General features: G+C 45.5%; 1 protein-coding gene across 3 annotated transcripts; it reads left to right on the top strand.

Moving 5' to 3' along the window:
* Positions 1-10457: 10457 nt before the first annotated feature.
* Positions 10458-21248, top strand: GRP (gastrin releasing peptide). Of its 3 annotated transcripts, none has more exons than XM_014859032.3 (3): positions 10458-10861; positions 16258-16506; positions 20888-21248. In XM_014859032.3, exons 1-3 carry the CDS (start codon positions 10723-10725, stop codon positions 20944-20946), a joined length of 447 nt encoding a protein of 148 aa, XP_014714518.1. In that variant the 5' UTR covers positions 10458-10722; the 3' UTR covers positions 20947-21248. The 3 variants fall into 3 exon arrangements, with proteins under 3 accessions (XP_014714518.1, XP_044630746.1, XP_014714516.1); XM_044774811.2 differs by having other exon boundaries at positions 10463-10861; positions 16258-16481; positions 20909-21248; XM_014859030.3 differs by having other exon boundaries at positions 10484-10861; positions 16258-16481.
* Positions 21249-23913: the final 2665 nt, after the last annotated feature.

The raw sequence follows: 23913 nt of genomic DNA, 5'->3' as shown, positions 1-23913 counted from the left end.
CATCTGTAGGAGTGTGTTCTAGAAAGCCAACCCTTTACAGGGACAGGTGCCCTTGGAGGAGTTCGAATGTTCACTGCGGTAAGGGTCTGCCAGGCATTTCTGGGCAGTAAATAAAGTCAGAATTAGAGGCTCCCAAACACAGAGGAACAACCTGATGGATCCTTCAAACAAGGAGGATTGGCCTTTGCATCAGGAGAAGATGCTGGGCAGCTTTTTAGAAAGTTAAACATATAATTATTGATGAGGATTTTTAGGCTGCTTAATTTTAAAATGGTTTATGATGAGGATTTTTAGGCTGGTTACTTTTAAAACTGTAGATGAGAAGCAGGCTCCGAGGACTGGAATTTTGCTTGCCCTTTTGAGACATTTGCGTTTGTGAAGGAAGGGGGGATGACCTTGCAGGGACCTGAAATTGGCCACCCCAGGATATGTCTCTTTGGCATCAGGATTGTTTTGGGCTGATTGCTTTCGATAAACTGGGACAGGGAAGGAGGCTCTGGGGAATGGAACTTGCCCTTGTTGGGACACATTTACATTTGTAAGGTAAATCTCTGTCTGTAAAAGGTGCCTCCCTCTCTGTACCAGGAAGAAGAGGAGAGATGACCTTGTCCCTAGAAGCTCTTAATGGGGAAGGCAAGAACTTAAGTTGGTTGCTGTCTGGCAATCTCATGTAACTGGTTTAGGGTGGTGGCGTCTAACCTTTCCAACCTTTACTTAATCCGATTTGATTCTTGTCTAAAAGTCATGGGATCACCCAATGACCAGACCCCACCTGCGCTGATACCATTTTAACTTTTTTTTCATGTTCTTTCCTTTGTCTTGTAAAGAGATGAATCATATACCTATGCCTTAAATTTAGCTCTAACCCTCAACTGGGGGCAGCAGAAACTCTGACTGCCCATGGGTCCTGTCCCCATGCTATTCCACTCTCTAAATAAAAGAGCACTACTGCCAGATCTTAAGAGTCTAAGAAATCTTTCTTTCGACTCCTCGGCTCACCGACCCCGCATCAATTATCATACGACCAAGCAATCTACTCCCAGGTATTTACCCAAGAGAAATGAAAACATGTGTTTACTCAAAGACATGAATGTTCACAGCAGCTCTCCGCATTACAGCCAAAAAGAAAACAAATAAAAACAAAACAAAGTAAAAAAATTGAAAACAACTCAAAAATATCCATCAACTGGTGAATGAAGAAACAAATTGAGAGGGAGCCACGCAATGGAACACTGTTTATCAGTAGACAGGAACAACGTCTGGTACATGCAACAGTGTGTTGTGTCTGAATCGAAAAGCATCACGGTAAGTGGAAGACACCGGATGCAGAAGACTCCACACTGCAGAATAGCACTTACAGGAAATTCCAGAAAAGACAACGCTGATCTGTAGTAACGGAAGAATTATCGGTGGTCTCCTGAAGCTCGGGGAAATTTAGGGGGAGATGGGGATGTTCAATGTCTTGGTTGTGGTGTTTGTATGTGTTTTTCAAAACCCAACAAAGTATACGCTTAAAATGGATGCATTTTAATACGTACATGATGCCTCAGTAAAGTTGGTTTCGTTTTTAAAAATCCTGTCCATGTTTCCATTTTCACGTTTTCTTTTTGTTTTTGCTTCTTTTGTTCCTAATCAAGGTCCTTTTGGAAAATGCTAACTTTGTCTGGCAGAACTCCAGGAAAAGTGATATTTTTCCCAATATCTACAGGAAATGCAGAGTGCCTTAATGATTACAGGGGACTTCACAGCTGTTGCCCAAATTCGACAACAGCAAGGGACAGTGTGATGGGTAATTTTATGCATCAACTGGGCTAGGCCACAGTTACCCAGCTATTTGGTCAATCGTTATTCTAGGTGTTTCTCTGAAGGTATTTTTTTAGATGAGATTAACATTTAAATCAGTAGACTTTGAGTAGAGCAGATTGCCCTCCACAACGTGGACGGTCCCATCCAATCAGCTGAAGTGCTTAATGGAAAAAGACTGACTTCCCCCAAGGAAGAAGGAATTCTGCCTGCAGTCTGCTTTTGGACTCTGCAACTCCTCCCTGGGTCTCCATCCAGCTAGCATATCTCATCAGATTTTGGACTTGCCAAGTCTCCACAATTGCTTGAGCCAATTCTTTAAAATCTCTCTCTCTGTGTTTATATATGTACATACACACATCCTGTTAGTTCTGTTTCCCTGGAGAATCCTGACTAACGCAGACAGGGAGAGCTGTGAAATTAGAGAGAGTGAGGAAGCTCCAGGCCCACAATATACAAGTTGCTGCAGAAGGCTTAGCAATGAAAAGCAGGGTTGAAAAGGGAGGGTCTACACCACACCACCAGGGTTCTAACACCAACGGCTTGATCATGGGCAAGGGCTTATGTTTTCTAAGACTCTCCCTCCCCAGGAAAGAGATAGTAAAATCACCTACTTGTTAATAAGGGTTAAATGAGACATTAATACAAAGCAATTCTCACTTTACCTTAAATGATGTTGACCCCGAGAGGTCACACAGAGTTAAGCCCCCAACTTCCATTGCACTGCTTTTTCCACTGCCTCTGGATACATATATATTGTCCCCTCCTTTTGATGACAACCAAACTGCCACACTACTTTGAACCTTAAGAGCACCAGTAGTAAACTTGAACTTGAATTCTGATTTTGGTAGGATGGATTGTCACACTATCATGATATTTGGTGCTATGATAGGGAGTTTTAAGTGGCTTCCAGACAACTCATTTGAGCTGACCTTATTCTTCTCATAACCGTGGTCAACAGGCTTTGAGAAACCCCAGTCATGCCGCATGACACTGCTCTGCCATCAGGACCCACTCCTTCCTCAGCACTCCCACAAGGCCATGACAGGAAGCTCCACGTATGCATGTGCGTATGTGTTTGCGTGTGTGTGTACTGGGCCCACCAGACACCCTTGTTTCCTCCGTAATGCAATATACTGGTCTGAATACCTAGGTGCCACAGAGCTAGGCGCCATCAAGAAGGAGCACGAGAGAGATGGATAGATGTATCTTGATTTGATAAGTCAAATCAGATTAAACTAATGGCATTTCAGAGATTTTTCTGAATAATTTTTTCCTTAAGAACTTGCCACTAAAGTTGGTTGCAACTTTGCCTGGCTAGAGTTGAGAAACTACGGCCAGGAGAAGCCGGCTGGCTCGGGTGATGATTGGGAGATAATTAGACCTCACATTTGTGCGGTCAGCTCTTCACATGCCGTCTATAGAGTGCTTTCACATTCATGGTCTTTTTTATTTTGGTCCTTACAAATATACCAGGAGAAAGGCAAGATGAGGAGCACAGCCTCTGTGGATAGGTCCTCTGTGGATAGAAGAAAGAACTAGAGTTGCTTACGCCCAGAACTGTGCCAGCCCCACCCTTTGTGCCATCACCTCCTCTGCTCTGGGTCTCAGTGCTCACTTCCACACTGTCTGAGGGATGGGGATAACGTCTGAAGACTCCAGCCTTCCAGGCAGGGTTAATCTAGAGTAGGCAGCTACTTGTACAGTGGCTTTCGTTTCCCCAGGAGGCTAAGTGACACAGGCATATACCTGTGGAAAGTTCTGGAAAATAGTGTCCCTTGTTCACCAGATCCTTTGCCCAATGCTCGGCTCTCTCTGGGGGTGATCTAAGGAAGTGCTTCCTTTGTGGTCACCCTCAACTCCCCCTGTCTGTCACTTTGTCAACTTTAAAGGGGTCATAGTCACACTGAGGATGTTCAGAAGAGATGGGTCAGGATGGGAGGGGGGGAGCAATCATTCCATCTGAGGAAGTGTTGATGGCGTGGGAAATATCTGGTGAGGAGAAGGATCAGGGTGGGCATGATGGTGTCTATAAACACTTGAAGGAGTGACGGGAGGACTGGGCAGGACAGAATAGGACCACATGACGCAGGGGAGCTAGAGAGACACATTTAGGTTCCAAATAAGGAAGAGTTTTCAAATGTCAGTGTTCTCCAAAGATGAGAAGGAGTGAGTTTTCCAGCACTGGGGATGTTGAAGTGTGGGCACGAGGAGCACTGGGCAAGGAAGTAGTTTAGGAGGTGAGCAGTTAGGTTAGATCAGAGCTTCTCAACTGGGGGTGATTCCCCCCCACACACAGGGGAATATTTGCAATGTCTACAGACATTTTGGTTGTCACAACTGAGGGGTGCTATTAGCATAATGGGTAAAGGCCAGGGATGCTGCTCGACATCTTACAATGCACAGGACAGCCCCCCACAGCAAAGAATCATCCGGCCAAAATATGGACAGTGCTGAGGTTGAGAAACCCTGGAGAGCATAAACTGTAAGGCTGGAGTCTGGGGTAATCGCCCCCTCCAACCTGTCCAGTAATTCAGAAAACCACAGAAGGCAACCAGTGAAATGCCAGGAATATCTCAATTTCAAGGAGGATCACGCAAGTAGGATACTCAAGTAGACAGATCTCAGAAATATATTTTCACTTTCAGACACTGTGGGCTATATTTTGGGACTCTGGCCATCCCTGCTGTAGCCAAAACTATGAGCCTGTTATTCTCCAAAAGTGAATTTATATGTTCCCACCACTTCCGCCTACGTCTGCGTACGAGTTGGAAGGCGATGGGCAGAAACGGGAGGTGGGGGAATAGCTGAACATTGGCGAACAGAGAAGTCTGCATGAGCTCTCACATAAAGCCCTCTAAAAGTCCTCCCTACCATCTCTTCTAACATTATTTTTAATATACTTTTATGCCTTCTGGGTGATGAAATTTATCAAACCCCAGAAAATCCGGGAGCTACAAAGAAATTCATTCTTTACCAGATCTACCACACTCAGAGCTTAAGAATCAGAGGGATCTGAGGCCAGCTCTTGGCTCTCCTAATTACCATCTGGGCATTGGGTAAGTTATCGAATCTTTTTGAGCCTCAGTTTCCTCATTTATAAAATGGGACGAATAATGTCTACTTCATACGACGGCTGTGAAGATTACACAAGCGAATGCACGTACAACCACGCACAGCGCCTGGTACATAATAGATGGTGGCTAAGCGGCAGCTATTATTTGTACAATTATCTCCTCAGGGGTCTAAATAGCATGTGGCATTGGGTTAGAGACTGAACAAGGAAATTATGCCATCTTGAGACTCACAATGTAAGACAGAAATTAGCTTGCCCTCATTATAGTTCTCTACTATTATTAATTAAAACAAATAAGTAGCTGCCAGTCGATAGACTCCCATGACGTCACTTAATCCTCCTAACATCCTAGGAAGGGAGGTATTAATAACTCAATTTATAGATGAAGAAATAGAGATGCAGATGCTAAGTCACTGGCCTGAGGTCACACAGTAGCTCTTTGTGGCAGAGACAGGATTAGGACCCTGCTGACTCCCTGTTCCCGCCATTTCCTTTCTCAGTCCGCCTCCTTCGCTCTGGCCTGAGCTTGGGAATCTTGGAGTCTCTCACAGCAGCATGACCTGCCCTCAAAGCCTTCACAGGCCCCATGTATAAATGACCAGTTACAGCAAAAATAGCAGACACTCCCAACCTGGAAGCCCCGTGGGGCAATGATAGAGATGCACGAGCTATTTTCCATATTTCAAGAAGTCCATCCTAAAGACATATGTTTACCTCTGATGAAGCTGAAAAGATTAACTAAAATGTGACGTTTTTTGATTTAGTCTGGAATTGCATCGACCCTCACTGATTATTTCAGCCTGATTAGAAGCTCCCATGGACAGTTCCTTATGCCTTTGATGAATGAAAATGGGAAATCTAAACAGTATGTCCTGTTTCACTGTAAGAAACCCATCAAAACGTGAACTCCATGGGAGGAAAATAAGAAAGAATGCCCTTAGTGATGAAATGTCTGGGAGTCACTGAGCTAAAAGGAAACAGCACAAATCATGAGATATCAGGACAAGACAACGTGTGCCCAAGGATCTGGGGAGAAGGGCCATTGTGTGTGAGACATGCCACTGCCCTGCCCACTCCTTCTCTTCAGGGAACACTGCCCTGCGCAGTGCCCTGTGTAAGGGACACTGCCACATCCATCACCGTGTGTTCCTAGCCCCTGACAAGAGTTGATGGGACATTCTGGACTTACTCCTCCGTAAGCTGTGGGAAACCTATAACCTGTGTGGCGGGGTCAAAATAAGGAGCTGGGTCAATCAAGTTTCTCTCTTGGAAGTCAGGAATTAGGAAACTGAGAGATGGAGGCAGTTTCTAGCAGAGGCAGAGGACAGGAAGCCATGTGGAAAGTTGTCCGCTTATGGAGAGTGCTAGGGTGGGTGCTGTGGCCACATAGCCAGCCGAAGTTGTGTGGGAATGGAAAACAACTCATTGATGGGCATGGAAGTCAGTCCAGAGAGCAGGGAATGGAACAGATGAGGAGAGGAGGAATCTTTCATGAGGAGTGGCTCCCAGGTGCCCCAGGCGAACCACACAGTTCCTATCTTTGAATTTCCTGAAATTTCCATTTGTTTTTACAACAAATCTCTCTTTGCTTGAGCTAGCTAGGTGGGTCTCTCTTTCTGGCACATAAAGGGGCCTGATTAGCCCAGACCTTCCAAGAGTTTGGGGAAATACCCTTAAAATCACATCACAGAGACATGCTCTGTGGAAAAGTCGTAAGATATAAAGGGACCTGAATTCTTTATATATCTAAAAAGATGTATATTTCATGCCTATGGAGTAGAGAGCCCATTGGGGGAAAGAGCCCTAGAATTTCCTGGAAAATGCCACCTGGGAGTGGAGAGAGGAGCACACAAGGATGTGCCCTGGAAGTCTCCCCCAGGGCTGCCAAACCAAAGAGGAATAAACACCATCCTATTGGCCAGATTAATTTGCTGGATCTTACTCTTTGTATTTCTTTTCCCTCTACTCTCTCAGCACCGTGATAAATTGAAGACTGGGCTCCATTCTTTCCCCTCCCTGCATCAGCATTCCCATCACAGTCTCACTGGGAGCAGTGCACGCTTCCCCACCCCTAGACTTTGGGATTAGCCATGTGACTTACTTTGGCCAATGGCACGAGAGAGAAATGACAATGTGTGAGTTCTCGGTCTAAGCCTTAAGAGAACTTGCCTGCTGTGTCTCTGCCACTGTCAGGAGAAGAAGGAGCTCTGGCTAGCCCGCGGGTTCCAGCAGGGTGAGAGACCTGTGGAGCAGACCTAAACCAAACCTTGGCCTGGAGCCCAGGCCAGCAAAGCTGACATGCAATCAGCAGAGCCACCCCAGCCCACATGCATACACATGAAAAATAAATCTTATGGTTGCATGGGGCTGAAATGCCGTGGCTCTTCGTTACAAAGAACTTTTGTAGAAGTAGCTAAATGACAAGGTTCGTTTAGAAAGATTAGATTAAACATTCCTGAATGGGGAATTCAGTGAAGGGCCGTCCTAATTAGAGCCACAATGATAAGAGGGTACAGCCCCCCCAGTGAGCCGATGGGGTGCCGGCCATGGTAGTTAGCAAGAGATTTCTTGTGGGATGTAGAAATTTGGGGCAGAGGAGTGGGGCTAGAGGTCCAGCTTTTCCTCCCCATGAGGAGATTCCCCTCCTTACCAGCCTTATAGAACTTAGTTTTACTGTATTAAATAAATTTTTTGTTTCCCCACATGCCTGAGGTACACTAGGTTGGTTCTGGCCGTTTACCAGCTGTCCATCAAACGCCACTCGCTCCTTCTTCCACAGTGGTGCCCTCAGAGCCAGGCACCTGACTATCACAGCTACAACTCCCAGCCTCTCTGGCAGTTACCTGTGACCATGTGGCTGAGTTTTGACCAAAGAAATGTGAGTAGATGACGTAAGTGCTGCATTCAGGCTGGTATATTACGAGGGTGGGCATGCCTCCTCACGTTCCCCTTCCTGCCAGCTGCAATGTCAGCCATGCAGACAGGGACGGTACGCTAGGACAGTACTAATTAAGCAGGGTCAGAGCATCAGCTGCTCATCTTCGAACGGTTACTCATCTACAACAAGATACAGAGCTTGTGCCAGAATGAAATCAACTATATCACTAAACACATTGTTGAGTTCAGCTGACACTCTTTCCCATAGTAAGATGTTCTCGATGAAGGAAGCAGTTCATTGATTTATATTCTGGCGCAAGCTCCTTATCTCCTTGCACAACAGCTCTTTGAGAATCAGCACACTAGGGTACGGTAGAGGCACAAGACTGAATGAACCTGGGTCTCTGAATATCCATGTGGAATAGAGCTGCCTGCCAACCTAGAACACCTGCCATGAACTATAACAAAAAAAGAGAAACCAACCTTTCTTTTGAATGTGGCATTGCATTGTGAGATCTTGCTCTCTCATAGTGGTTTAGCTTCCCCCTAACTAGGTCAGTAGGGTTAATCATCTCTATCTGACAGGGCTGTGATGAAAATTTCCAAAGGGATATGAGAGGATACCCAGCCAGGATCTATTGGGGCTCATTCAACACTGGCTGAATCAAACATGCAATGGTTCCTTTCTCTAACTGGTAACAACTCATTGTTTTTTCTGGCTAGGGGACTGGACTCAAGTTCCTATACCTGCTGGACAATGCATCCATTCATATCTATTGAAGCCCTTCTCTGTGCCCAGGACAGAGCCAGGCACTGTGGATGCAACTGTCAGCAAGACTGACACAGTCGCTGCCCTTATGGGGTACCGAAGCAAGTCACATGACGAAGCCCAAGTTTAGGTACAGAAGGCCTGTGGGCTGGGGTGCTTAGAGCAAGAGCTGAAGTGAATAGAGGGACACAGGTACTTCCTGACCTGCAGCAGACACAGAGGCAGTGGGTTGCCTGGATTAGCAGGAAAGTTGCACTTTGGGTACAACTGTTCCATACTTTAATGTATTTACAGTGGGTTTCCCTGGGTCTCATGGGGGAAAAACTTCTTTTACAGAGTCTAAAATAATCTTGATTAAACAAGGGCAAAGGCAAGGGACATTTCTCTATAACTTAATCTGGAGAGATAAAGGTTTAATCCTCCTCCAAAGACCTAGGGTTGTAGAAGGCATTTAGACATGAGCAGTTCTTAGGTTAGTTGACCATTCATCCACACTATGATCCAGGCTTGCTGCAGGCACACAGAGGAACGAGACCGAGTTGCTGTGTTCATGCAAGTTCACCACCAAGTGGGAGGCAGTAAGCCTATGGATGATCACCTGACAGTGGAACATCTGCTTGCTAATGAGCAGAGGCTGGGAACCCAGGACGATGGAGTCCAGGTCAATGTGGACTTTTTCCCATTGGTTTTCACTTAGGTCCTTCCCTCAGGATAGTATTACTGCTTTTCCTTGGCTAATCATAGAGATCTTGAAATTAGCTTTCTTCTTTTTTTTAACCTTATAGCCAGACACATGCATGGAAATACTCTTCCAAGCCCAAGAATACTCAGTCATGCAATATGCATGTGTAATCAGCTAAGAATGGCACAAATGTATTGAATCACCAGATATTTGGAGAAAATTGTAGGATTTCAACTTCATCAGCATCAACACCAGCGTTGACAGGGAACACCAGAGACGCACCAGAGAGACAATTCACCAGCACTTGGTGAGGAACAGGCCTGCAGGAACACACAAATACACCCCCAGCTCTGGCAGCCGGACTGTGGGCAACAGCATCCTACCAGCTTCTATTTATTGTTGCATTGCCATGGTGCCCATTCCCTTTGTATCCATGGCACTGAGGACCTCAGAAGTTGGGCTGAGGTGACCATTCTTCTGATCTGAGAAAAGAGGAGCAGAGGAAATTCGGGCAACTCTAGAGAGGTGTGTAGATAGCAGTTTAGGGACAGTTTGAGCTTTGGGGACAGTAGATGCAGCCTAGGGAAATTGGCATAAAATCTTCATCTATTATATGGGAGCAATATGCTTGTGAAAGGAGCCAGGTGTATGGTAAAACTATTGTTAGCTCTGTTCACATAACATATCCTTCCTGCTCCATCCTCCATCTCACCATACAAATGGGCAGGGGTGCCTCTGAAAACCCAGGTGGGGTAAGGATATTACTGGTGGTGCTGGTGAGAAAGCGTGGGAAGAGGAATCTGCAAGAGGGAGGCAAAGATATGGAGGTCTGGGGGCTGCGACCGCAAGGAGGGAGGTGATCCACGGAGGGGAAAAGGTCTGAGAATCCGAAGTCCCTTGCAATACGGGTTCCAACCCCCTTCAGCAAAAAGAGCATCCTAAGATGCTCTAAGATGGCCTAAGAGCATCCATCCTTTGTGCTCACCCCTCTCAACACCCCCTCGTCCCCCACAACCCGCTCCTGGGATCAGACCGCGGGGGTCACTGCTCCCTCCTGTAGGATCAGAAGTCAGCTAACGCGGGAGTTGCCCGGGTGAGGCTGGGGAGGAGGAGTTCACTAAATTGTGTTGGAGCGAAGGCGTCGAGGGTGGGAAGAATTAATCTCATGTGGGGAAGGCAGACGGGACTACGAGGGAAAGGGAGAGGGGCAATGTACACTCAGCCTTTTCATGACTCGGCGGGAAGATGGATGATTTTCGGGGACGGTTGTCCCAGCGCCCTGGCTCGCTCGCTGTACGGAGACGTCAGAGCGCTCAGGTCCGCGGTGGAAGAGCCCCCCAGCCCCCCCGCCCGGGCTTCTATATAAAGTAGGGGCCTCGTGGAGGCTGCAGCAGTGGCGCGGGAGGCGGCGGCGGAGCTCCTCCGAGGTCCGGATCCTACCGTCGCTCCTCCGCGGGGAGAGCGCGCTGTCCGCCCAGCCTCGCCGCGGCGCTCCAAGGGCTTCCCGCCGGGACCATGCGCGGCTGCGAGCTCCCGCTCGTCCTGCTGGCGCTGGTCCTCTGCCAGGCGCCCCGGGGGCCGGCCGCTCCGGTGTCGGCGGGCGGAGGGACCGTGCTGGCCAAGATGTACCCGCGCGGCAACCACTGGGCGGTGGGTGAGTGTCCGGCGCGCGCTAGTCCTCGGAGGGATCAGCCAGCCGAAGGGGCCCCGTCTCCCCATCTCTCAGCTTTTCTGGGGCCCGGCTTTGGGGTCCGGGTTTGCTCTGATCTTTCTACCCAAACACCAACCCCGTTCTCCCAAAACTCCACCCCACCCCTCCGCATCCTGAGGAGACGTCGGTCCCTCAGCAGCCGCAGACTGCTCGCTTGGCCCTGTTCTGCTCTCTGCCCTCTTCCCCAGGGCCCCCGAGCCAGCGCGTAGCTCTCTAAAGAACCGAACCCTACGGGGAGATCACCTTCCCTCCGCACCTGCTCAACACCTCTTTTTATCCGCCTAATCGCAATCCTGTCTGGCACGGTTCTCTCCTTGAACAACTTTGGGGAGCCGGGTCCCGGAGCGCGTCTCGGAACCCAGGTCCAGCGCGGCGGCCTCGACTCCGACGGCCAAGCGGGGATCCCCGGCTGCGCCTTGCCCCGGGCCAAGCCACAGGTGCGGAACCCGGGCGCCGCGCGCCCGCCCCGGGTTTCAAATCTGTCCAGCGAGCAGTGCCTGAATCCCACCTGCTTGTGGCTCTCTTGAATTTTCTTAGTCCTTCTCCTGCCTTTCCAGCGATTGTCTTTTCCCTGCCCTTCTGTCCAACCCTCCTTCTTTCCAGCTAGCCGACTCCGCGCTCCGGGAATCGCGCCTGCTCTCTACGCTGATCCCGGGCCTCTCTGACCCCTGGGCTCCCCGCTTGTCTCTGCCTCTCAAGACCTGGAGTTTGCCCTCTCCTCTAGGTCCTTTCCCCTTCCCTCTGCCAACAGGTCCTGTTCTCCAGGCAGGGGCTCGGAGCTTCGCTCGTCCCGGCCCCAGGAACCCTATCGGCGAGGACAGCCGGGCAGCAGTGCAAAGGGCAGCCGCGGGGTGGCGGGAGCGCACGCGGCTTCCCGCCACTGGGAGGCGGGTAGCAGCCCCGCAGCCTCGCGCTCACCCAACGTCACTCCGGAGCTCTCCGCCGAGCCAAGCATAGCCTCTTGTAAATGCAGTGTACGACTTCTTAGAAATCTCTCCGTATTGCCAACTACAACCACCCCAATATTTCCTAGGAAGCTGGAGATCCCTAAAGAGATTTAAGGGCGTGTGTGTGTGTGTGTGTGTGTGTGTGTGTGTGTCTATGTGACTATCTCCTTAGTCGTCTACTTAGGAATGGGGAAGGCTGTGTTGGAAAGATACTTGTTAATTCAAATATCAGCCGGTTCACAGATTCTTGGTGTGAAGAGGAGGATTTAGGCGAGGGGGTGAGGCTGGACCTGTCACATCCTCAGCTCCTCTGTGCTGTGTATGTTTCTGTCAGAGAAATACACAACTCGGGGTTGCGATAGCGTATTGGTTACCAAAAGAATCATTTGCCGAGGCTCAGCAGCCCCGGGATGAAAGTTATTTCTGATCTCTGAGGGACACTCAGAACCCAGGAGCCTGTTGTGGAGAGGAGAGGTTGATGAGATTGAAAAGCCTGCACGTCAAGAGAGAAGGATACTAAGGAACTGTTAAAGAAGCCAAACCTAGAATTGATGCTTACGGAGGGCTCCTGGGAATTTAGATCAAGCAGCCGTTGTCCAGTCCAGCCACCAACCAGTGGGCTGGGAAGGTGGAATGAAACCTCCAGATTTCCAACCTCGTTTTCTTGGTCTATATTTTTGTACTAAAGAGGCTTATAATTGGGGAACCCTTCAGGCCAAAAGCAGGACAAGAGAGTTAGCTGGGAAGCTGGAATCAGGTTATTTCTGGTGCAAGGCAACCCTGATTGGTGCAGTTCCGTAGCACATCTGTCCCCGGGTATTTAGGGCGTCTGTCATTTAATCACCCTTCATAGTGGTGCTTGGGCATTCTTAACCCAAAACTATACTGACAGTGGCAAACCCGATTTTTCTTGTTGTTTCCAGATGCACTCTTTTTCCTTTTTCTTCTTTGGCTGGCTGTCTGGAGTTGAAGAACAAAGGAGAGGGAGGTGAAGTAGAAAATCACATTTGGGTCTAAAATGACGTTGGATTGAGAAAAAGTTCGCTTTGGATAGACAGGCCGTCTGCTGGAATGGAAACATTCACAGCATGAGTGAGAGTGTTAGATTTTAGACTGAGCCTTCCACTCTCCTAAGTAGATGCCCGTCCTCCTCAATCACTGAAGACATGCAGTTTAGGTTTAATTACATCAAACTAAAACTACATGTTGCTGTCTGTGAGGAAGCTGTCAGCACAAATTTGCAGATTAGTTGAGTGAATTGCTTCTTCCAGCTGGGAGAAGCATGGTGTAGCAATGAAAAGCAAGTTAACAGATTGAAAACTTAACAAATTCGGATCTGGCTCGATGTTCATGGAAATGTTTTGTTTGTGTGATGAAAATATAGGTCAACACTAACCCTGGTAACCATCCCCTGCACTCCCTTGAAATGCTCCTCGTCATGGCTCTGACTTTGGTGTGAAGCTTGTCCTGGAAGGTTGGATTCTGAAATGCCTCTGTCCGGGTACAGAATGGCTTTACATTGTAGCACTGCCCTAGAAACTGTGGCACATAGTTTAAGTATCATTCCAGAAAGACTAGCTCTTAAAAGTACTCAACACCTTGTCTTGATGGATAGTTTTCTAAGTTAGGGTAATCAAGTTTTGAGTTCAAGAAAATTCATTTCTGTTTCAAACCTGCCACTTTAGTGGTGTTTTTAAGTGATTAAAAAAGACAAAACATTTATTTTTCCTCTTGGCAAGGTTTTATTTTTTCAAGTACCTCTTTTGTCTGTGCTGAGGTCTCCATTATTATGATATGGACACATAACAAATAATGATGGGAGAAGAGGTGGAAGTGGGCATAGGATCCATGTTGCCATGGAGACGATTATTTGGCTGTCAGTAGCCAGCTCACAAATGAAACAGGACCGAGGGAATGTGGGCTTCCCTGGGATGTTCTAGATGGTACGCTTTCCCTAATAATTGGTCTGTGGGCGTCTCAACACCCGCCCACCAAATATGCAGATATTGAAGTCAGTACAATGTCACAAGGATCTATGTTAAATCAATCACAGAATGGAGGACCACTTTATCCTTTCATTTTAGAAAATCCCACAAAATTATTCAGGCATGGCAAAAATGTTTTTATTTGCATGAACACCTCCATCGTCCCTCTGCTTCAATGGCAGTGATGCCTTTCTCATTTCCAGCATCCTAACTGGATGAAAGGCAGAGAGGACAAGAGTGACTGAGGTCATTGCTGAGCGCATCAGGTTCTAATCCTGCTTTCCTATTATCATGATTCAATTTCCTCCTTATAAATCAAGCCAAATGCATCCCGACTTCCTGGGAAGTTGTGCAACCTAAACAGGGTTATGGCTAAATGCAAGGTTATTTAGTGGTCATCCGGGCACCAAGTTGACCAAGCCGATATGTGAGAAGCTAATCATTCAGGATTCCAATTTTTCCGTTGGGACGGTGTCCCCGGTTGGCTCTGGAAATTGTGTCACTTGTCAGGTCGTAAGTGACTTGGCAAGTACTTACACTGCAATGCGATAAAAATCTCATTTTAAGGCTCCTCAATACTCACAGAATTAATTTTTCTGAATCACATAATGAGTCATACTGATATATGATCCCTCTTCCTTTTTATAACATTAGTGAGCCTTTTGTAGACCTTATCCTTCTTTCCAGACCTCAGAATGATTTCTAGCTGCCTCATATTCTTGGAAAGTTCAAAGACTCTTCAAAGCAGCATAATATAGTAGCGTCTGGGCTGTGAGCTGATTCAAGACTACAATCTTTGCTTCCATGTGGGTGATCTTTGGCAAGTCTCATTTTCATCAAACTTATTACGGTCTGGGTCAAATGAAATAATCTGTGTTTAAGCATCCTGCAAACTATAAACTGTGATACACAAGCAGCAAAGTCACAGAGAGGGCTTCTCTGCTGGTGGAGGGAGCTGCTGGAAGGGGCCTCTTTCCATTTGCAGTGACTGGGGTCTGTCAAATATTATTCCTGTGATGTTTGCCTGACATATTTCTAATGTCAGTCAATGTTAGAATCACAAAGAGCACTTTCCTTGTGAGCTTTAAACCAAAAGCACCATAGTTTTACTAATATTAGAAATTTGAAAGTGCTGTAAAACTCAATTGAAGAGAGGTGGGAAAAATCAACTGAAGAAAGTAAATAAAATAATGTGAGTGTATTTAAGCAATGGACTAAAGTGTTAAGAATGCAGACCTTGAGGGCCAGCCCAGTGGCATAGTGGTTAAGTTCGCACACTCCATTTCAGTGACCCGGGTTCACAGGTTCAGATTACAGGTGCGGACCAACACACCGCTCATCAAGCCATGCTGTGGCTGCATCCCACACACAAAATAGAGGAAGATTGGCACAGATATTGGCACAGATGTTAGTTCAGGGACAATCCTCCTCAAGCAAAAAGAGGAAGATTGGCAACAGATGTTAGCTCAGGGCCAATCTTCCTCACCATAAAAAAAAAAAAAAACAAAGAAGAAAAGAAAAGAAGGAAGGAAAGGAAGGAAGGAAGAAAGAAAGAATTCAGACTTTGAATTCTGTACCCACTTCTGAGCCTATGGCTATGCCTATTTGCATACATGAATTTCAGGAATTTCCGTGTTTTTAGTGATTTGGCTTCCTGCACAGCAATTTTTATTTATTTATATGGCAGGTGCACATCCCTGGAGCCATTGCTAGACTTTCACTGACCATTTTAGACATCCAAAAGAAAATTCTGTGTTTATGTGGCTGAGAAGTGTTGATCAGAGCTTGTTTTTCATTACATGCTTACCAAACTGTAATTTCTAGGTGATGTTTCCTACATTCAATCTCAGCTAAAATTCTGAGGAAATTGAAGTAAAAAATTCCTTTGGTCCATTTGTACTACAGATAAGAGGAAAGCAAAGGTTTTTTTAATCACACAAAGAAAAGCATTGAGACTTTACTTTTCAGTAGCAATTCAAAATTGACTTGGGGAAGATGTTTAAACTTCGTTATTCCATTGGGAATCAAATTTGGTGCACACAGAATGGGTGATAGAAATTTAGATACGCAAGATTCCTTAGAGTTCATCTAGTCCCGCCTGTTCCTTTAATAGTTGATCAGTTGAGGACAGAGGATGCTAAATGACTTGGCAGGGGGTCACTTAGCTAGTTAGCAGAGGTGCTGGAACCAAACCCAGGACCCCTGAGTTGCAGGTCTGAATTCTGTCTAGCTCATTGCACATTTTGAACCGGGAGAAAACTCTGTCAGTCATTTATGAACTCCTAATGATTAAATGTTATTCTGCATTTAGGAGGAGCAGCACAAACAGAATTGGTGTCCTTTTAAATTTCTTGTTCATTCATTCCCCTGGGTTAAATTTGTGGCATTTTGTTTTTGTTTTTTACAGGGCACTTAATGGGCAAAAAGAGCACAGGAGAGTCCCCAGATGTTTATGAGGGCCAGAGCGTGAAGCAGCAGCTGAGGGAGCACATTCGGTGGGAAGAAGCTGCAAGGAATTTGCTAAGCCTCTTGGAAGCAAAGGGGAGCAGAAGCCATCAGTCACCTCAATGGGAGCCCCTGGGCATTGGTCAGTCTGCTTTGGATTCTGAGGAGAGCAGCAACTTTAAAGATGTAGGTTCAAAACCAGGGAAGTGGGGTGGGGTGGGGTGGGGTGGCGGTGGGCGGTGTTTCGGGAGAGTTGGAAGGAGGCGAAGTTTGAGCTGGGAAGAATGAAATTGTTTACGACGCAGCCGCAGCCACTACATGAGGCTGACGCCAGGACACGCCAAGGAAATAAGTACACAATTTCCATGCTGTCTTTTCTTCTCAACATAGTAGATTATTTTTCCTCATAGCACGTCAAAAGGGTGCTGGTTCCCAGCTCCACTTCAGGAGTTTTATTAGCAATCGTGCATTGATGGGATTTGTTTTTAATCTGTCAGGTCCTACCAGAATATTTTGATAGTGAGGCTATAGCTTATTTGCGTAAATCCCTGTGGGTCTACAGATCCGTTTATTTTTGATAAACACCAGCAGAAGGGCCTATTCACAGATGATTTCAGAAGAGAGCATTCTTGTTTCTGCACTCCATGCAAAATAGTCCTATTTCATATTTGTTCCAAGATTACCTAGTTCAGGTCTCATCCTAATATTTCAAAACTTGGTGAACATATCTAAGGTCAACTGATTCGTCCTGTGTATGATTTTATAGAGAATAGGGAAAAATAATTATGCCAAACTGTCATTGTTTAGGTACAAAGCCAGTAAATGAGGTAGGGAAGACAATAAAATTTATAGAAAGAAAGCAAGGCAACTGAAAATGAAGTGATTCTCATTAACTTTTAAGAAGTTTCCATGAAATTTATGATAAAAGGCAAAAATAATCATTGAAAACTAGTAATAATAATAGTAGATAGTTTTAGTGATTATTTTCTATAGTCCAAGTACTGGATGAAGCTGTTTACCTCCATTTCTTCGGTTAATGCTCACAGTGGTCTTAGGAGGAAGATTCAGGAAGATTATATTCTCTCCATTCTAGAGGTGGGGAAACTGAGGCCAGTCACATAGCTTTTCACTGGTGAAGCCAGGGCAAGAGCCCATGCTGTCTGCCTTGGACGGTCTACTGCCATGCAAGACATCTTCTGGGGAATGGTCCTCACTGATCTTAAGTATGAAGGATGCAGGGTGCAGTAGCAACCTTGTTTCTCACTGTTCCTGTCGATAAATAGTATTGCTTTTCACTCAAAGAGCTTGGGGAGCTGGCTCCTTCCCTCCTTTATGGTGGTTAACCCTGATTGATGGCCCCTTTACAGAGGCTCAGGGCTGGCTTTGCCGAGCCTCAGCCGGCTTCTCTGGACAGAGGCTTAATGTTTCATGGCCTTTGGGCTACTGTGGATTCTCTGTGCTAAACAGAGACCAAAAGTTCATTTGTTGCATAGAACACCCAGAGAGAAAGTCTCTAGTAGCCTTTATTCCGAAAGAAAACCTGGGTTAAATCAACCAATACAGGAATAAGGACCAACTTTGTACAAACCTGGAGTGATTGTCTTCTCCACACCTGTTTTATAGGTGTCCCAGGGGTTATATGACCAGCTGCCTTCTTTGTTGGTGGATCTCTGGGCTCTGGGGGCTCCGGGAATTGGTGATTGACTTCTCAGCCCCTGACCAGCCAGGCCTTTTCTTGGTCAAGGGTTTTGCTAGACTTCCTGCAGGTGGATGTCCAACAGTAGTGCCTTCTCCTTTATCTGAAGAGCAAGAACAATTACCAGCCCAAAAGCCTCTAAAGTAGTTTAACAACACCGAAATGGTTTTAGCCTCACAGCTTTGGCACAGCCTCCCCCTCATCACGTTATTAATCTATAGTGCCTCATTTTTGAACCAAACAGCAGTCTCCTCTCTGAGTTGCCTTATTCCCCCAAATCTGGCCCTGCATATCTTTGGAATGCTTTGAAAAATTCAACTCCTTCTTCAAGGGTTGAAATTTTCCTGCCATATTCAGAAGAATATTCTGTAAGCTTCGAGGGCAATTGCAAAAGAATAGCTCCAAAAAGGCTTCTGAGTGGGATGGATTGAGTGGGCCATCATAGGGAGCGACTGCTTCGAGGGGACAGTATTTATACAATGTAAGATGAAAAAAAATGTCATCTTTTTATAATCAGGGCTTGTTCTTCTGTTATACCTTTTTATGCTTTGTTCTTCTTTTTACAAGTTTAAAAAGCCCATCCCATTTCATTCTACCTCAAGTTGAAGAATTAGCTATTTCACACATGGGTACCATTCTTTTGGATGTATTTCCCAGTAATATGAAAAACAAATTCAACAGTTAGTTTAGTCTTTGCATAGACCAAATTAATTTATCACTTCTCTTGCTTTGAAAATTCCACCTCAATGAAAGTATATTGATAGAAAAATTAAAAACATCTTGCAATTATCTTATTCACAAAGAGGGAGTACCAGGAGAATGGTTCTATTAGAAAACCATCTATCTGCCAATGTTAGAAAGGAGTTTAATAACTTAGCTGAGCCTTCCCAGAATTAGCAGCAGGAATTTTCAGAGGCTGAAGGACTTCTCTTAAAATGAAACATTATGCACGTATGCTATCTTCTTCCGTTTTAGTAATAAAACATCAAGTCCTGTCGCCAAATCACCCAGAGCTGGAGTTAGAAACTCTGAGCATCTTCCTATGTTTTGATGACAAAGATACTTAATTCAGAAAAGATTTCTGTAAATGTGCACCGAATCTAGACTACTATATCATGGCAAACAAGCTCCAGAACTCTATTAGCAAATAGGGCCAAGAATTTTCAAGGTTTACCTTAGTCTTTTAATTGTACCCTTCTCACAAAAAATTAATGGAACTTTTGCCATATGGTTTCTATAACGTGAAACACTATTCAGGTTGGCTCCAGGCCTGATTCCTAATCCTGGATGTGGCTGTGGATTGTCCTGAGTTTCAGTAAAGGTTGGAGTTGGGCTTTGGATTCCTTTTGTAATTTGGACCCAGTCCATTGTTCTTTGCAGCCTTCGGTTTTTCTCCTATTTTGTGGACATGAGGAAAGGGACCTGGGGAATGCATTGTTCTAGCTAGTAAGTAAATATACAGGTTTGCCCTCACTTTTCAGGCACTGCTCCCACTGTCCCATCAAATCAGTACAGAGAATAGAAAGGTTTTATTCCTTAATATGTGAAATGCTCCAAAGGAAGCTCCAAACATAGGAAAAGCAACATGCAATCAAGAATAACTAAAAATCTTCTGATTACCCTGACAGTTTCTATAAAGGAGCAGAGCAAAGTCAGCCCCCACCTCAAATACACCTCCTCCTCACCCTGGACCACGGACCACCCTCCTGGCTCCAAGTCCTGGATTTTCCTAGGTTACACAACTCTTCTTTTCCTTGTAGCTTTACTTCATTCCCTTGAGCCAAACTGCTCTGATTGAATATTTTGAGCCAATGGGGAGGACTTCTATGGCTCCCTTCCTACATCCTCAGCTCGCCCCTTTTATGACCAGTGGCTCATACTGCAGGATGAATGGCAGCATCTTCAGGCAGGCTGACGACCCTTAATAGTGCAGTGTGGGCTCATGGAGAAAAGCCAAGCTAATTGGCTTGTGTGAGAATTGAACCCTGGGCCCCCGCCTCATTAGCACCTGATCAAAACAATTGAGTCACAGAGCAGGTAATAACTGGCTTGCGAATATCAGTAATTCCTTTATTAGAAACTATGGCTGGTCTGGACATTGGGGAACCTAAATTGCCAGAGAATCTTGGAAAATGTAATAAGCTTTAGTCTGGATGAAAAGTGTTTTCTCATCTCAGTGGGTAAAGGATGCTATTTGGGAACAAAGAAGTGTATTTTAAAATTATAACTACTCACTCTTTCTTCAGTCTTAGTTAATTTGAACAGAAGCCACAACAAGCAAAGCACAATGAATTTAGAATTGGCAGAAACCCAGATGAGCTCCTCTGCCCAAGTTGCCCACACTACAACCATTTCAGTCACGGGTTTATAATATGTAATTCATAGACGAGCTTTGATTTGTGTAGTGAGGCATTGCCAAAGTAAGAATTAAGATTCCACATTCCCTAATAGTCCCCCCACCCAGGTGCTATTTAGTAACAAATTCCTGAGGATAATACTTTCCATTTCCAACATTGGTCAAAATATACCTGAGTAGTCGTATCAGGGTACAAGTTAAGATAATTTAACAAAAAGACCCAAAAATATAGCGGCTCAGAAAAAGAGGACGTTTATTTCTCTCTCGGTGGAGGGGGCGGGAGCAGGGATGACAGGATGACAGCTGTGGTTCTCGAGCATTAACGTGTGCAGAATCACCTGGAGGAATTGTGAAAGCACAGGTTGCTGGCCCCGCCCCCAGAGTTTCCAGTTCGGTAGGTCTGGGGTAGGCCTAGGAATCTGCCTTTCAAACAAGCTCCCAAGTGATGCTGATGGTTTGTCGGGAATGGATTTACTTCCAGTATCAGGCTTCAACATCACTAACTATGTTTGCTCAACTCTTTCTAATATTTTTTTTAAGTTGGTGGACTCTCTGCTCCAGGTTCTCAACGTGAAGGAAGGAACCCCCAGCTAAACTGACGATGACAATGACAGCCTCTCTCAAAGAAGCAAAACAGAACCCTTAAGAGACTGCGTTCTGTGAGCATCAATTCTACCGGATCATCAAGATTTCCTTTGTGCAAAATACTTAATTATTCTTGTATCTTTCAATCTTGACTAAAGTCATGGTTTTCAACCAGCATCTTCTGGTTTGAACTTGTTTGCTGTGAATAATTGCCCCCAAACAGTCTTCTAATTAATGCTGTTTACATCTAGGCTATTTGTCAATTAGATTCCAGTCCCCGACCTGTTACAACTCACAATAAAAGCTTAAACACATTGTCCAAAAGGCAGGTGGTTCTTTTATTTCAATTCCAAATGAGAGGACAGTGTGGCAGAGATTAACAGACAGCTTCATAAAGGACTTGCATGCTCATTCATGAAGTCCGGCTGAATTTTTAGCTCTCCCCTCTGAAGGCCACTTGCTGAATTCTTGTAATGACTTACAGCCTTTCTAGAAGCTACTACTAGAAGCTCATACTCCTTTATCATTACCGTCAGATGGGCTACTTTGAAGGTAGAGTCTGGCCTTATTCATCACTTAATAATTCCCATTTCTTCAGCCCTTACCATGACCAGGGATTTTGCCCATATTATTGTATTGATAGTCCCCTCATTACAGTTGTATAAGCTGAGAATGAGCATTCTCACTTAATAGATGGGGAAACTGAGGGTTAGAGAGGTCAAGTGACATTCCCAAGGTCACATAGTAGATGGAACTGGGACTCAAACATCCAAAGTCACAAGACTTTCTGCAAATTCACAAGAAATTCTCATTTCGAAAAATGAGGCAAAGTTTCTACATTACCTCATTTTTAACCTCCCTGTCAGTATATTTAAGCCTAGCAAGCAGCACTGTTTCTTCAAAATTTCATTTGCAGTCTGGGAGGAGAAGTAGTTCCCACATCCACATTTAGTCAGCCCCAGGGCGGAAGGAGAAGATGAGTTCAAGAGACTCCCTTCCATTTTCAGAGAACACAGCCTGGCGTTTTGTAACACTCACCATTTCCTTTTTTTTGGTGAGTAAGATTGTCCTGAGCTAACGTCTGTGCCAATCTCCCTCTACTTTTTTGTATGTAGGATGCTGCCACAGCATGGCTTGATGAGTGATGTGTAGGTCCACACTGGGGATCTGAACGCTGAAGCAGAGCCTGCGAACTTAACCACTCGGCCATGGGACTGGCCCCACCATTTCCATTTTTATCAAGACATTTACAAATTAACAGATTTTAAAGCTTTTTGCCATATGTTTAGATTTCCTCCATTTAGGAAAATCACATTTGAAACAGTGAAGAGATTTATCTTGTTCTTGTTTTGATTGTCAAAGAACCACACAAGATGTGATGTGTTCTTTCCAATTTATTTTAAAACCATGTTGATTCACAACTTTTGTACAGAACCAGACTTGGGGAAACATGTTAAATGTGATCTTAGTGTCCTCCCACCTTCCTCTTCCTGGGACCCTCCTGGGCCTCTTTCCCAAGAACCCAGTCCTGAGCTGTGTCCACTGAGTCCACCATGCAGGGAATTTTGAAGGGGAAAGCCCTACCACAGCATTCATCCTCCAACAGGACACGCATAGAGATGAAAGCAATCTTCTGGACCCAGGGGAAACTTCCCCTAGTGGCGACATTTTCGGCAAGGAACATTGGCATTAACCCCATCTAGACTGTCACTTGTTTGGTTGTCACCTGAAAGCAGATGTTTTCCTGTGTTTTAGCTGCAGTCATTTTCTCTCCATGTGTTCAGACTGGGAGACAAGAGCAGCTCACTAAGATCTCCCGACCCTTGCCGGGCGCCTCTGTACCAAGCCCAGGTCAAGATCAGAATCCCTTTATTTAAGAGAGAAACTTTTCCCTACCAGGAGAGCTTTCTTGAATGCTGTTTGCAAGTGGAGTCCTGTCACATATCTGTGTGTGCCTATCGGGTTAGGTCATTTTTAGCTGCAGATAACAGGATCCATCTTGGGTTGTTTAAGCAAAAAATAAAAACTTTATAAGAGGATAGTAGGCAGGGAAGACCAGAGAACAGGCTTAAGGCTGAACCTGCAGGTTCAGTGCTCAAAGCCAGCTCTCTGATGGGGTCGAAGAGATGGCTGCCACATGCATTGCTAGTCTCCAGCACTCTGCAGAACTGCCTGAGCTGGCACTCCCTCCCACCACCTCTGCCACTACCTGTGCCCACAGCATTCTGTGCCCCCCACCCGCAAAGCCTTCCATCCTTGGCTCACCTGCAAATCAGAGTCTTGAATTATTGTTTCTGATTGGTGGAACCTAGATCACATGCCTGTATCCAGCTGTGAGGGAAGCTCGGAAATGTAGTTTTTAGGATTCTACTTTGGGACTATGGGACTAAAATTGCGGGACCCTGTCAAAAGAAGAGAGAGTGTTCGAAAGGTGGTCAGCCACACATAATAGATGTCCTTTTCCCCTTTTGCCCAAAAAAGAATTTCCTCTTTGATTTCTACCCATTCCTCTTCTAGAGAACAATTAACACACAGCCTGGATTCTGGGAGAGCAGGAGCCTGGTGGCTGTTCTTTATGGCACACGGACCCGGTGTGCGCACAGAGTAAGAGGAGAAGATGACTTGTAAGAGATGACAATGTTTAGAAACAGTTGCAGCAAAGCACAATGATTAGGAGGAAGAATCCAAAAGGGAAGGAAGCAATAATTGCCTTCAAATTTGTTCTTTTAAAAACATAATCTTTTTTTTTTTAAGTGCCATTGGGTGGGTTGCTTTGGGTAATTTGGCAGTCTTTGCTTATGATCAGAGGTTCAGTAACACACCAAACAGGCATTTGAAGCAGCGCAGTACAATTTCTAGCCCCACAATGCCCACCTTTCGGTTCCTACTGGGGATATTTGATCATCACAGAGCATTTTAACCCAGCTTGGATGCGTAGGGAGTAATCTAAGTAAAATGTGGGATTTACTTTATTGATTTCC

Source organism: Equus asinus, chromosome 7 (genome assembly GCF_041296235.1).
Source record: "Equus asinus isolate D_3611 breed Donkey chromosome 7, EquAss-T2T_v2, whole genome shotgun sequence".
In the NCBI taxonomy this organism is placed as follows: domain Eukaryota; kingdom Metazoa; phylum Chordata; class Mammalia; order Perissodactyla; family Equidae; genus Equus; species Equus asinus.
This window is presented reverse-complemented; position numbering and strand designations above follow the sequence as displayed.

Excerpts from the sequence above, each read along its gene's own strand:
- GRP (XM_014859032.3), top strand. The coding sequence starts at position 10,723 with ATGCGCGGCTGCGAGCTCCCGCTCGTCCTGCTGGCGCTGGTCCTCTGC. Across the intron at positions 10,862-16,257 it reads CGGCAACCACTGGGCGGTGG|GGCACTTAATGGGCAAAAAG; the intron begins GTGAGTGTCCGG and ends TGTTTTTTACAG. Across the intron at positions 16,507-20,887 it reads TTCAAAACCAGGGAAGTGGG|TTGGTGGACTCTCTGCTCCA; the intron begins GTGGGGTGGGGT and ends ATTTTTTTTAAG.